The sequence below is a fragment of the Natrix helvetica genome (genome assembly GCF_964273705.1).
Source record: "Natrix helvetica genome assembly, chromosome: 3".
NCBI lineage: Eukaryota > Metazoa > Chordata > Lepidosauria > Squamata > Natricidae > Natrix > Natrix helvetica.
The window spans coordinates 121,241,407-121,253,825 of record NC_138549.1 but is presented as its reverse complement, the minus strand read 5'-3'; the positions used below and the strand labels follow the sequence as shown (position 1 = coordinate 121,253,825).

Below are 12,419 nucleotides of genomic sequence, written 5' to 3'. Positions count from 1 at the left end.
AAAGATTATTATTCTAGCATAATTATTGAAATAACATGAACTATATTTGCATAATTCATAGTAGTAATAGTTACGCATTACACTTGATTGGGATACTATACAAAACATAACACTTACCAGAAATAAACAATTTTTATTGCATTATTTAATACTTAAGAGTGAGGTTGGGCAAGAGGCCAATATTCTTGCTAGAGATTGTGTATATATACATATATGTATATGTGTGTGTACACACACACATATATACATACATATTTGTACACGTACATATACATTTATGTATGTATGTATGTATGTATGTATGTGTTTGTTTGTTTGTTTGTTTATTTATTTATTTATTTATTTATTTATTTATTTATTTATTTATTTATTTATTTATTTATTTATTATTTATTTATTTATTTATTTATTTATTTATTTATTTGCCTGTTTCAGGTTTTCATTGTTTTATTAAAAAGTTTTATTAAAAAGTAGGTAGTTGACAAGGATAGGCGCCATGGTCATTTCTATCTTTCAAGCCACCCCTCCCACCTGCAGCCTTTAGCTCAGTTGTGATTGGAGAATGATTATCCCGAAATCTCCTGCTTGGCCAGGCTATCATTTGCTCTCAGGTTGGAGATTATTGCCAGAGTTATACCCAGAATTCTTCCTGTGATGCCCAGGTTACTATGGAGACAGCTGTGCCAATGTCTGTTCCTTTAACCCCTGTGAGCATCAAGCCATTTGTGTCCGCAAACCCAGCTCATCCCATGGCTACACCTGTGAGTGTCCTGACAGCTACTTTGGGCCATACTGCGAGAACAAGTGAGTCTGAGAAAGTTCACTTACATTTGTTGTGATGCGCCTGTAAGTGTTTGATGCTACTTTTCAGTATTTGTAGAACTGAAATGTGGATGTGCTGGATGCATGTTGCAGATATTTATTAATATCTTAGGCATTTGCATATGGCTGAGAGCTTAGGCATTTGCATCTGGCTATATATGTGCAAATAAAAGGTCATCCTAAAAGTGTGTAACATTCATTCAGGTATGGGAGAGGCATGAATGTAGTGGCATTGGCTTGCATATACAGCGTACATGCTGTACATAATTAACATGATTGATGTATATATGCATGCCAACCAAGGAGATTAATTCATATAAAGTGATTTATCATACACATCAATAATTCCACAAACTTGTGGAAATCCGAAATAAAACATCCCAGCATCTCTTTCGTTATTATCCCTTTACTGAAAGCTTTGTCATAAATTATGACAGCCTCCAAGTGCAAAGGAATGGAAGATCTTCGAAAAGGCAATACCATAATTTGTAATGAAGAAGTTACTATACTCTTCTACTGTATTTGAAAGATGCTTCCAACAGGCCTTGTGTTTTCATTGTTAGGTTAGCCCAGCCCTGTCCACGGGGATGGTGGGGGCATCCTATATGTGGCCCCTGCAACTGTGATGTTGATAAAGGATTTGACCCCGACTGCAACAAAACTAATGGAGAGTGCCACTGCAAGGTGAGCTTTGGATTATTTATCTAGTTAAGGGTAGAAACTTACAATCCGGAGTTAAAAAATCATCAAAGAGGATGCGGAATAATTGATCAAACAGTTTCTGTTTCTGTATTATTGCTACTCGTTGTTTTAATAACTTGACTATTAAACATTTTGCCTTAACAAATGAATTTGCCAACTAAGGGAAGTTATGACACACCAGGCAAAAAAATGGGTGTCTTTGTATATACAAATTATTTTGCTTTTCCCCCCAACTATTAATTTGCTGTTTCCCTGACCAATAATTATGGTTTTTATTATACCAGTTTGTTTACTTGTTTGCTTTTATGCATTTTGTGATTTTATGTGTGTCATCCTCAGATTGAGGAGTTTGATGAGGTAAAAATTAAATAAATAATGGTTCAACGTCCTTAGTGGTTTTAACAACATTAAAAAAAATGTCTGAACATTATTTGAATCTAGCCATAATATTAACAACAGATTTTCCCTCCAGATGATGCTATTAGTGGAAATCAAAAACTTCTGACTCGCTTCCAGTAATGCAGAGGGGGGTAAAGGCAGAGGGTGTGCTGGTGCTTGTTGCTTCTCATAAGCATCATGCTCAACCATTACTTTTTGACATGTGTATATGATCACTCAAAGTAATACAGAATTGGATTTTGACATATTTGATAGAAATCATGACAGTATCTGGAGAAGTCTGAGTGTGCAAGTGAACTGTTCAAAATTTAATAGGAAACAACGTATCTGGTAAAGGTCTTGGATTGGCCAAGAGGTGATATACATACATACATACATACATACATACATACATACATACGACAAATAAAATGACAAATTATTACAAATAAAATGGACAGAAGTCTCTCTGCTATTCTACAGGACAATCACTACCGTCCAGCAGATAGCGCCACATGTTTCCTCTGTGACTGCTACCACACCGGCTCATTATCTCGCACCTGTGAAGCTGAGACTGGGCAGTGCTCCTGCAAGCCAGGTGTCATTGGACGCCGCTGTGACCGCTGTGACAATCCTTTTGCAGAAGTTACCATCAGCGGCTGTGAAGGTTAGAAATACTCCTTGGGCGGGAAGCACAGCCGAATCACTTTGGTTTGGGTCAAATTTGTCTTACTGCGACTGCAACCTTAGAATGGAGTAGGGTTAAAGTTGACTGGGATTTGAATGGTAGGCCACCATTCAATGGTAGGCAAGATTGAGGTGGGGAGTGGGGTAAAGAAATATTGGAAAAAAGCAATTGCAGACCACCTTTGTGCTAATTCTGAAAAAATCTACACCAAGGGTGTCAAACCCAAGGCCTGCAGGCCAGATCCAGCCCACAAGGTGTTTAGATTTGGTTTGTGGGGCCACCTTGGAACAGTGAGGGACCGGCCAGCGGTGCCTCTGCCATTGAAAATGGGTTCCTGAACTCCGTTTCCGGCTGCGACAGCCTCCTGCAACCCTCTACCAGGGAAAATGGAGCTTCCATGTGCAGAGCCTGCTGGCAGAGTGCTCGGGCCGTCACAGGCACCCCTGACGTGAGTGACATCAAGCAGGCCACAACCACTCTGGCCATACCCCCTGAGGTCAACCACAACCCTGATGCAGCCCTCAATGAAATCGAGTTTCACACCTCTGGTCTACATGGACATGTCTAGGAAGTGAATAGGAGACAAAGCCAAGCTTCATTCAAAGGAACGTCTGCTTTATCACACACTTCTTACTTTTGCTCACCGATTCTCTGAACTAGACAGCTCCCAGCAGTTAAAGGGGATAATACAATGCAACTACCAGGTTGATTCATGTGATTCATACACATTGAATTACTTAGGAGGTGGACTGTTGTTTTCTATATGACTAGAGTGCATTCTTGCCCTTTGTTTTCTGTATGCAGTTTATTTCCAAAAGCAAGTATTTGTAAAAATATTAAACCTTGATTACCTTCCCTTTTAAACATGCTTACTGAAAAGAGCACACTGAGTTTGCATACGGCAGTGTTTCTCAACCTTGGCGACTTTAAGTCCTGTGGACTTCAACTCCCAGAATTCCCCAGCCAGCTGTGCTGAAAAGAGCACACTGAGTTTGCATACGGCAGTGTTTCTCAACCTTGGCGACTTTAAGTCCTGTGGACTTCAACTCCCAGAATTCCCCAGCCAGCTGTGCTGGCTGGGGAATTCTGGGAGTTGAAGTCCACAGGACTTAAAGTCGCCAAGGTTGAGAAACACTGGCATAGGGCAAATGACTACACACAGACTCTTTAACGTTTTTTCTTGCAGTGAATTACGATAGTTGCCCACGTGCCATTGAAGCTGATATTTGGTGGCCACGCACTCGCTTTGGTTTACCTGCAGCTGCGCCTTGTCCTCGGGGATCTGTAGGTAATGAAATATCTTTAAGAATGCAGTCATCAATTGAATTATTAAATGGTCTTTGGATGCTTCCAGGTAAAGGTTCCTTTAGTTATCCTACTTTGTTTATGACTTGTTATAGGTGGCCAAAGAAAGTAGTCTTCCTCAAATAAGCATCCTATGGTTTTCTAACCTTCATCATTTAAAAAAAAACACACACCCTCTGATATGGAGTAAACATTACAATGTACGTTGCAGAGTTTTTCTCTCTGCTTGGACCATATTTTGGGTCAGCCGTACTCTCCTCTTAACATCATGGCAATCTGATTTGTGTCCAGAAAAGAATATTCCATGTTATAAAAAGGAAAATACAAGCACAATCCCATTCTTCTTTCTGTAGGATGTGTTGAAAAGACATTTTTTTCAATAAGAAAGAAATAGAAAGAGTGAGATAGAGAGGAAAGAAGGAAGGAAGGAAGAAATGAGAGAGAGAGAAAGAGGAAGGAAGGAAGGAGAGAGAGAGAAAGAAAGAAAGAGGAAGAAAGGAGAGAGAGAGAGAAAGAAAGATGAAGGAAGGAAAGAAAGAAGGAAGGAAGGAAAAGACTGAGCAAGCTAATATTTTGTGGCATTTGGTTTTCTGAGCTGTTTCACATTGTCACACAAATGATCCCCTCTCCTCTGTTTTTGCTCCACAGGGACTGCTGTACGGCACTGTGATGAACACAAGGGCTGGCTGGCACCCAATCTTTTCAACTGTACCTCTCTAACTTTTGCTGTTCTCAAGGATTTTGTAAGTACTTTTCTTTCATTTTTCCTGGTCCAGAGCAAAGCCTATGGATGTACTCTTTTCTATATGTATGAATGCAAATAGTTTGTTTTTATTTTATCAAAATTCTCAAACTCAATCGCTATTCAATAAAACTCTTTGTCCTCACTCAAGTTGGTTTCATTCATAGAATCCCCAGTCCTGCCGATTACCATCTCTTGACTATAAGCGAGGGAGGAGATGCTGACTCTCTTTGTAAGATATTTCACAGAGGACTTGTGAAGACGTATTATTGTAAAAATAGAAAGCCAGCAGCTTCTTCAGGACCACGTCCTCTTATTGTCTCGATTGATGAATGGGATGGCAATATGAATTGTCTTTTAACAAAGAAATACAAGGAGACATAGTTTACCAACTGCCTCATGCATTGACCATTTTTTATTCATTAGATTTGTATGCCACTCATCTCTCTACCAAGAGACTCTTGGAAGGTTTAAAGTTACGTTTGAAGTTACATTGGTGCTAAAAAAAAGCAACTTTGTGGCTAGGCACACTTTTACAACTTTCACAGTATTTCTCTCTCTTTCTCTTTCAGTCACATGTTCACCATTATAATCAGCTAGTATACCTTGTCCTGTGTCTATCCCATTCTCCCCTCCCTTTCTTTGCTTCTCATAGAGTGGACAGATTGCTTAAGCAAGCTATCTCTTCATGAGTTGCTTTTCTTTAATAATATAATAATATATTGTCAGTTGCTGCCTGTAATTGATAAGACTTCCATCATTTTCATTTCTGGCTCTTTCAGCTGGTATAATTATCACATTTTCAGGTTATATTTTAGCCCTGGGACTATAACTTGAAGGAAGAGATTTTCAGAGTATTAAATTCTGTGATAAATATTAAATTCAGTACTAGAGCATTTTGATTGAAGTAGCTTAGGGTAAGCGTTGTTTCAGTTTCTGACTTTATCTTAGCAAAGCTGTGATAAGACAAAAGCTGCAACTGAGCTATCAAGACACTAAACAACAAAGATTCTCCTGGGCGCTGCTTGGGGATTCCAAACATGGGTTAACTTTGTCCATTAGCCTAGAGACTAAGTAAGTAATTGTTGACCACACCTCCTCTGACTGGAGTAATTCAGTTTTTTAACTCAGTCCACCCTAAAGAGACGTAAAAATTTGTCTCCTAGGACATTAGACAAATTACCCCTTATTTCTTTATTTACTCTTTATTTATTGTTTATTTAATTAGTTGTTCTTTCTGGATTTATTTCTTCTGGATTTATTTCATGCATTTGGACTGATATTGTGGTTCAAGACAGTGTGAGCCACGTTGTCTGCTCGTTCTGACGAGCAGTAATTACGCTGGGCTAGACTTGCTCCCGTTGGTATTTCGGCGGCTTCCCTTAAGGCTCTTGTGGCCGGGGGGACCAGCGTATTAAAAGGATTGCAGCAGCTAGCTACTGCAGATGTGTGTTGGTTCGTCGTTCTCCACTCCCGCAGGTGCCACGGTAAGAGTAGGTTCGCCTCTCTCGCATCGGTTTGAGTGGCCATGATCTGCTTGGAGAGCGCGATTGGCCCAATGAGGCTTGTCGACTCAAGATTGCAGTGCTGCCGTCCCCTTTGCTGTTGACTTCTGGCGTGCCAGCTGCGAATCGTAGAGCACTCTGTAGCAAGCAGTCGCCATTTTGACGACATTTGAATTTCGTGCCATTTCTTTCTGCCGTGGCGGCCATTTTGAAGCCACCTCTCTGGGTGCCGAGGGACAGCCGGAAGGGGCGTGCTTAGCATTTCATGCTCAAATGGCGCCTACCTCACTAGCAGCTTGTTCTGGGAGCTGAGGAGGTTGGTTTGTCATCTCTCTGCTCCAGCGCACGTGGTTATTAACTCCCTGTTAATAATTATGGCTGATCATTCCATCTCCGGAGGCAGTGCTGGGGCTTCTACCTCTTCCCCGCTGCACTCTGAGGCCGCTGGGGCCATACTAGGATGGGGAGAGCCACCACTAGGGCCGCTAGCCACAGGGCTCGTGCTTCATCCATTGCTCCAGTTAGGGCTGCCAAGCGCAAGGACAAAGGAAAATTAAAAGTCACCATGGTCACCAACAGGTCACCTCCGGCTTTAGTAGTTGAAGGCCCCTCACCCGGTTCTCCCCTTCATTTGACTGGAATACAAGGTTGGTCTCTGGACCTCCCTAACCCACCGGAACTAACAACTGAGGAAGAGGAATTGGGGCTCCAATCTTCCCTGATCCTTCAGAGGCCAGCCCTGCCTCAGCTTCAGCGCCCACGGGTTCGGAGCCTACAGCCACGTTTACCCCCACAGCTGCTGGGCTGAGGCTTGAGGAAGGTTCTGAGTTTAACCTTCCCCCTGCACTACAAAACATGATCTCAGCAGCCATCGCACAGGGCTGGATGCGGAGTTGCATCGCAGGGCTCAGAGGCCTAGAGTTGCAACCTCAGCTAGGGACACCCTTAATTCCCAGGCTGACCCCCCCATCACCACTTCCCTCAGTCTACAGTGAAGGATCATTTTTAGGTGAGGAGGAAGGGGTGGCAGACCTGGAACTCTCTGATGACGAGGGCCTAGTGCAGGACAAGCACGCCTTTTCCGGCTTGTTCCGGCCTGCTTTATTTAAATCTTTTCTATACAAGGCCAAAGCAACGACCAATATGGGCGGCACTTCCACCCAGTCTAGTACCATGGCAGGACTTGATCCCACAGAGCACTTGTTCACTGATCAGGTACAGGAACAGGATGCCATTCCCTTTCCAAAACTGTTTTTGGATGTCGTTCAAAAACAATGGGCTCAACCAACTGCTGTCCCCCCACCCCCAGCAAAGGGGACAGGAAGCTCTACACCTCCACCCCTGAACTGGATGGGATTCTCCAATTCCCTACAGTGGACCCTCCAATTGCGGCCTTGGCCTCTCCAGCCTTGATCCCATCAGAAATTTCGGAGGGCCTCAAAGCTGAGGACCGTAAGGCTGAGCTGGTCATTCGCAAAACAGCTGCCTGGGCATTGCAGGCTGCCACAGCAGCCTCGTTCTTCAACAGGACTTCGCTAGTGTGGCTCAGGCAATTACAGGCCAGGCTTGTTCCTGATGATATGGCACCTCCACCAAGACATCAACAAACTGGTGGCAGCGCTAGAGTTTTCCTCTGATGCTACCCTCAATGCGGCCAAATTCGCATCTCAAGCGGTAGTATCCAATGTTGCTTCCCGTCGCCTCCTCTGGCTCTGCCATTGGCAGGCAGACCTATGTTCCAAATGGCGCTTGGCCTCCACCCCATTCAAGGGTGGTTCGCTTTTTGGCGTGGCGTTAGACCCTATCTTAATTGAGACAAGGGACAAACATAAAGTCCTCCCGTCGACCCCAGTACAACAGGTCCTATATACAACCTCAGGATAGGGCCCAGGACCGTTCAGGGATCAGAGATGGAGGCTGGCAGCAGAACCAGCAACAGCCTCAGGCGTGGCGGCCATTTCGTAGCGCCAACAACTGGTCCTTTTGTAGATACTGGTGACTCACACGGGGTGGGGCCCATTGGGGGACGTCTAACAGCCTTCGTCCACCAGTGGGCAGAAACCACCTTGGACGCCTGGGCCATCCAGACCATGAGGCAGGGCCTCACTCTAGAATTTCTCACCATTCCCCTGAGGCATTTCATCAGGTGCCCCATACCCAGGTGTCAAATAAAACGTCGTCTAATGGACACCAAGATCCAACATCTGTTGTCAATCAGTGCCATAGAAAGTGTACCACACTGGCAAGTACGACTTGGCTTCTATTCAATACTATTCCTAGTCCCCAAAAACTCGGGAGGATGGCGGGCAATCCTAGATTTGAAACGGCTCAACTTATACCTCAAGTATTAGAGGTTCAAGATGCAATCTCTAAAAAGCATCCTGACTTGCATTCGCCAAGGCGACCTGATGACCTCCGTTGACATCAAGGAGGCATACCTCCATATGCCAACACATCCGACACACCGAAGATTCATAAGATTCCAATTTGCCGGGCACCACTTCCAGTACCGGGCACTGCCATTCGGCCTTTCTTCGGTCCCGTGAACCTTCACAAAGTTGCTGGTGGTAATAGCCGTGTCTCTTTGATCGATGCCCATAAGAGTCAATTGCTATTTAGATGACATCTTGATACTGTCAACATTCCGGGTCCAGGCAAACCAGGACCTACAAGCTACAATCGACACTCTGCAGTGCCAGGGATTCGTTCTGAACTTTCCGAAAAGCTATCTGCACCTGACCAGGTCCTTATTGCACCTCGGGACTCTCATCAACTCAGAGTTGTGCGAGGTATCATTATTGAAGAAGAGATGTCAGAGCCTGCAGACCCTGGTGAGTCAAGTGCTATGACAGAGGTCGTTACCACTAGCAGTTCTTTCCCAACTTCTCGGGAAAATGGTGTCATGTGTAGACATAGTTCCCTGGGCACGATTCCACGGGCACCCGCTTCAATGGTTCCTGCTCCCCTTCCAGAGGGCCCACACCAGCCACTCGCAGACCAGGGTTACATTGCCACCCAAGGTCTACGATCGCTACGATAGTGGACATCATCCAAACTACTCAAGGGATGCCCCTTCAGGGAGCCAGACCGCATCATACTAACGACGGATGTGAGTCTATTCGGCTGGGGAGCTCACGCCTTGGGCCGGGTGGCACAGGGACGCTGGACTGCCCTCCGGAACAGCATCAACTGGCTGGAGCTTCGGGCCATTCAGCTAGCCCTCCACGAATTTTGGGACCTGGTGTCAGCCTCTGTTTTGCTATTTGCTTTCGGCTGCCATTGAAATAGGGAGGGGGCCCTGTTATTTGGGAGGGGAAGTTTTAGTACAGGAGAGTTTGTAAAGTGGGAGTTTTGGTCTCACCCCTGTAGGAGATGGCAGGGTTTCCAATATTACCAACACTGAACCTAAACTAGCGGCCACGGTGCAGGAAAAGATTGACAGGGGGGAGAAAATTCCAAAGGAATATTGGGACCTAAAGGATGTTTTCAGTGAAAAATCCTCTGGGATTTGCAAATTTTTATTGTCAATTTATCACCTCGTTCGCCAGCATTGCTCTGCCCATTACAAATCTCCTAAAGTCAAAAGGGGAGGCCAAACTTAGACCGGGTAAGCCTTCCTTTGGAATTTTCTATGGAGTGTCAAACTGCTTTCAAGAAATTAAAGCGACTCTTTGCAGCTGAATCTGTTTTGAAACACCCAGATATGGAGGCACCATTTATCATTCAAGCTGATGCCAGTGATGTGGCGGTGGGGGCAGTATTACTTCAAACAAACGCTGATGGAAAATTGCAGCCATGCGCTCACACCTCTCGCAAACTGACAGAGACGGAGAGACGATGGGCTATATGGGAAAAGGAAGGTTTTGTGGTCAGATGGGCTTTGATGACCTGGCGACATTTCCTAGAAGGGGCGAAACACCCTTTTGAAGTATGGACTTATCATAAAAATTTGGAAGCTTTGAAGACCCCATTTAAACTATGTCCTAAACAGATGCGTTGGACGCAACATTTCAACCGTTTCAACTTTACCCTCAAGTACATTCCAGGGGGGAAGAATTTCATGGTTGATGCTTTGTCTCGTCTTCCCCAATACAACAGCTCTAAGCTGAGCATAGTTCACCCAGTCATCCCAGCAAAAAGTCTAGCTGCCCCGGTGATTACTAGAAGCCAAGACATTTCGAATTTAGAGGTCACAACTGACCTCATGTGCAAACTCAAGGAGGGCATTGAATCCGATGACTGGTTCAAGGAACATTCAAACAAATGCACTATGAAGGATGGACTGGCTTGGGTAGGAGCTAAATTATATGTTCCTGCGGACCTGAAAACTATTGTTCTTCAACGGGCCCGCAATTCGAGAATGGCAGGCCATTTTGGATTTGTAAAGACTTTACATCTGGTTAAGAGACTATTTTGGTGGCCTTCACTGAAAAAAGACATTGAGTCCTACATAGCCAGTTGCCCCGTTTGTGCTGCTGCAAAACGCCCACTGGGAAAACCCCAGAGCTTTCTCCAAAGTGTGGCCCGCCCTGAGGCTCCATGGAAAGAGATATCGATGAACTTCATTGTCAAATTGCCAGAGAGTTTAGGAACCACTGTGATTTGGGTAATTACTGACCTGTTTTCCAAACGTTCATTTTGTACCCTGTTCCAAAATCCCATCAGCTAAATCGTTAGCTAAGTTGTTTATTTCACATGTATACCAGTTACATGGAGTACCTGAATGCATAATTTTGGATAGGGGGGTTCAGTTCACTTCCCTCTTCTGGAAGGAGTTTTTGAAGCTAATTGGCTCTGCCCAGGGCCTAAGCTCCACCCACTATCCTCAGACTAACGGGGCTTGTGAATGGACTAATTCTGTTTTGGAACAGTACCTCCGGTGTTTCATCAATTGTCAACAAGATAACTGGGCTGAACTGTTACCACATGCTGAGGTGGCATACAACAACTCGGTGCACAGCAGTACCGGCTTGACCCCTTTTAGAGTTGTGTTTGGACAGGACTTTGTACCAATTCCTGAGTTGCCTCGAGAAAAACCGTAAATTTTGTCCCTCTCCGAGTGGAATGACCAGCTTCTCCAAATTTGGCCCATGACCCGCCAGGCATTGGAGGCTGCTCACCAGGCGCACAAGAAACAGGCATAGCGCACAAACTACTTGTGGATCTGACAGATATATTTTTTCCTCCGCATCACATAAAACCCAGACTAATGAAATCATATGTGTAAGCAATGAACAAGGAAGGTGAGAGTTTTTGAAAGATGTTTTCAAGAATAACTGATGCCAAGTTTAAGGAAGGCGTTTTTGTTGGTCTACAGATCAGATATATCACCAATGACAAGCAGTTCAGAGATCTGTTAATAGAGCCAGAGAAAATCATCTGGAAAGCATTCAAGGATGTAGTTGAAAATTTTCTTGGCAACTATAGAGCATCAAACTACATTCAGTTGCTTGACAAATTTCTTACAACATATAAGATTACGAAGTGCAACATGTGCCTGGAGATGCATTTTCTGCATTCATGCTTGGGCTTTTATCCTGAAAATCTGTCAATGATGAACGTAGCAAAAAGTTTTACACGACATTGCCACAATGGAAAAGTGGTATCAGGGCAACTGGAACCCATCAATGGTGACTGACAACTGTTGGACATTGCCACAGGTTGCATCAGACACTGACTACAAATGAAATTCAGCAACAAAATTTTAAGCCCTGTTGAATTCATGCAGCATGTCAGAAACATTATGCAACTAAAAACATAATAATTAAAAGAGAAATTAAAAATATTTCTCAAGATTCCTACGTGATACAGTCATCCTGAAATTATATTCATGTTCAGTTTGAAGGGGTCTATCATTATCACCAAAAAAAATTCAGAAAGCAAAACTTCTGAAAAAAATTGTCCTGTAGAATCTATGTTTGGTTAATTTACATTGTTTTGTTGAAGCACCTTTGAAAAATATCTTAATCTTTCCTGTGTAACAGGCAGAAAAATTGCTGCGAAATGAATCATTTTTGGATACAGAGCAGTCTCAGCGGGTAGCTCTCCAGCTTCGCAACGCTACACAAAACACCGAGAGCTTCTTTGGCAGTGATGTCAAAGTGGCTTTTCAGCTCTTAGCTCAACTTCTGAAGCATGAAAGCAACCAAGAAGGCTTTGGCTTGGCTGCTACCCAGGATGTTCACTTCACTGAGGTAAGCCCATCGGCTTAGGTTTAGATAAAATAAAACTCTTGTGAGCAGCACACACTTTTTAAAGCAGGCAAGCAAGTTTGATA

At 43.8% G+C, this 12,419-nt stretch overlaps 1 protein-coding gene across 2 annotated transcripts in view; it reads left to right on the top strand.

Moving 5' to 3' along the window:
• CELSR2 (cadherin EGF LAG seven-pass G-type receptor 2) overlaps positions 1-12,419 on the top strand; it is a 121,181-nt gene that overhangs the window by 78,543 nt on the left and 30,219 nt on the right. For both annotated transcript variants that reach the window (XM_081946665.1, XM_081946664.1), the window contains exons 13-18: positions 663-804; positions 1,386-1,506; positions 2,386-2,569; positions 3,777-3,878; positions 4,544-4,638; positions 12,127-12,336. In XM_081946665.1, coding sequence (XP_081802791.1) covers positions 663-804; positions 1,386-1,506; positions 2,386-2,569; positions 3,777-3,878; positions 4,544-4,638; positions 12,127-12,336 — 854 coding nt within the window. The remainder of the gene's footprint in view (positions 1-662; positions 805-1,385; positions 1,507-2,385; positions 2,570-3,776; positions 3,879-4,543; positions 4,639-12,126; positions 12,337-12,419) is intronic.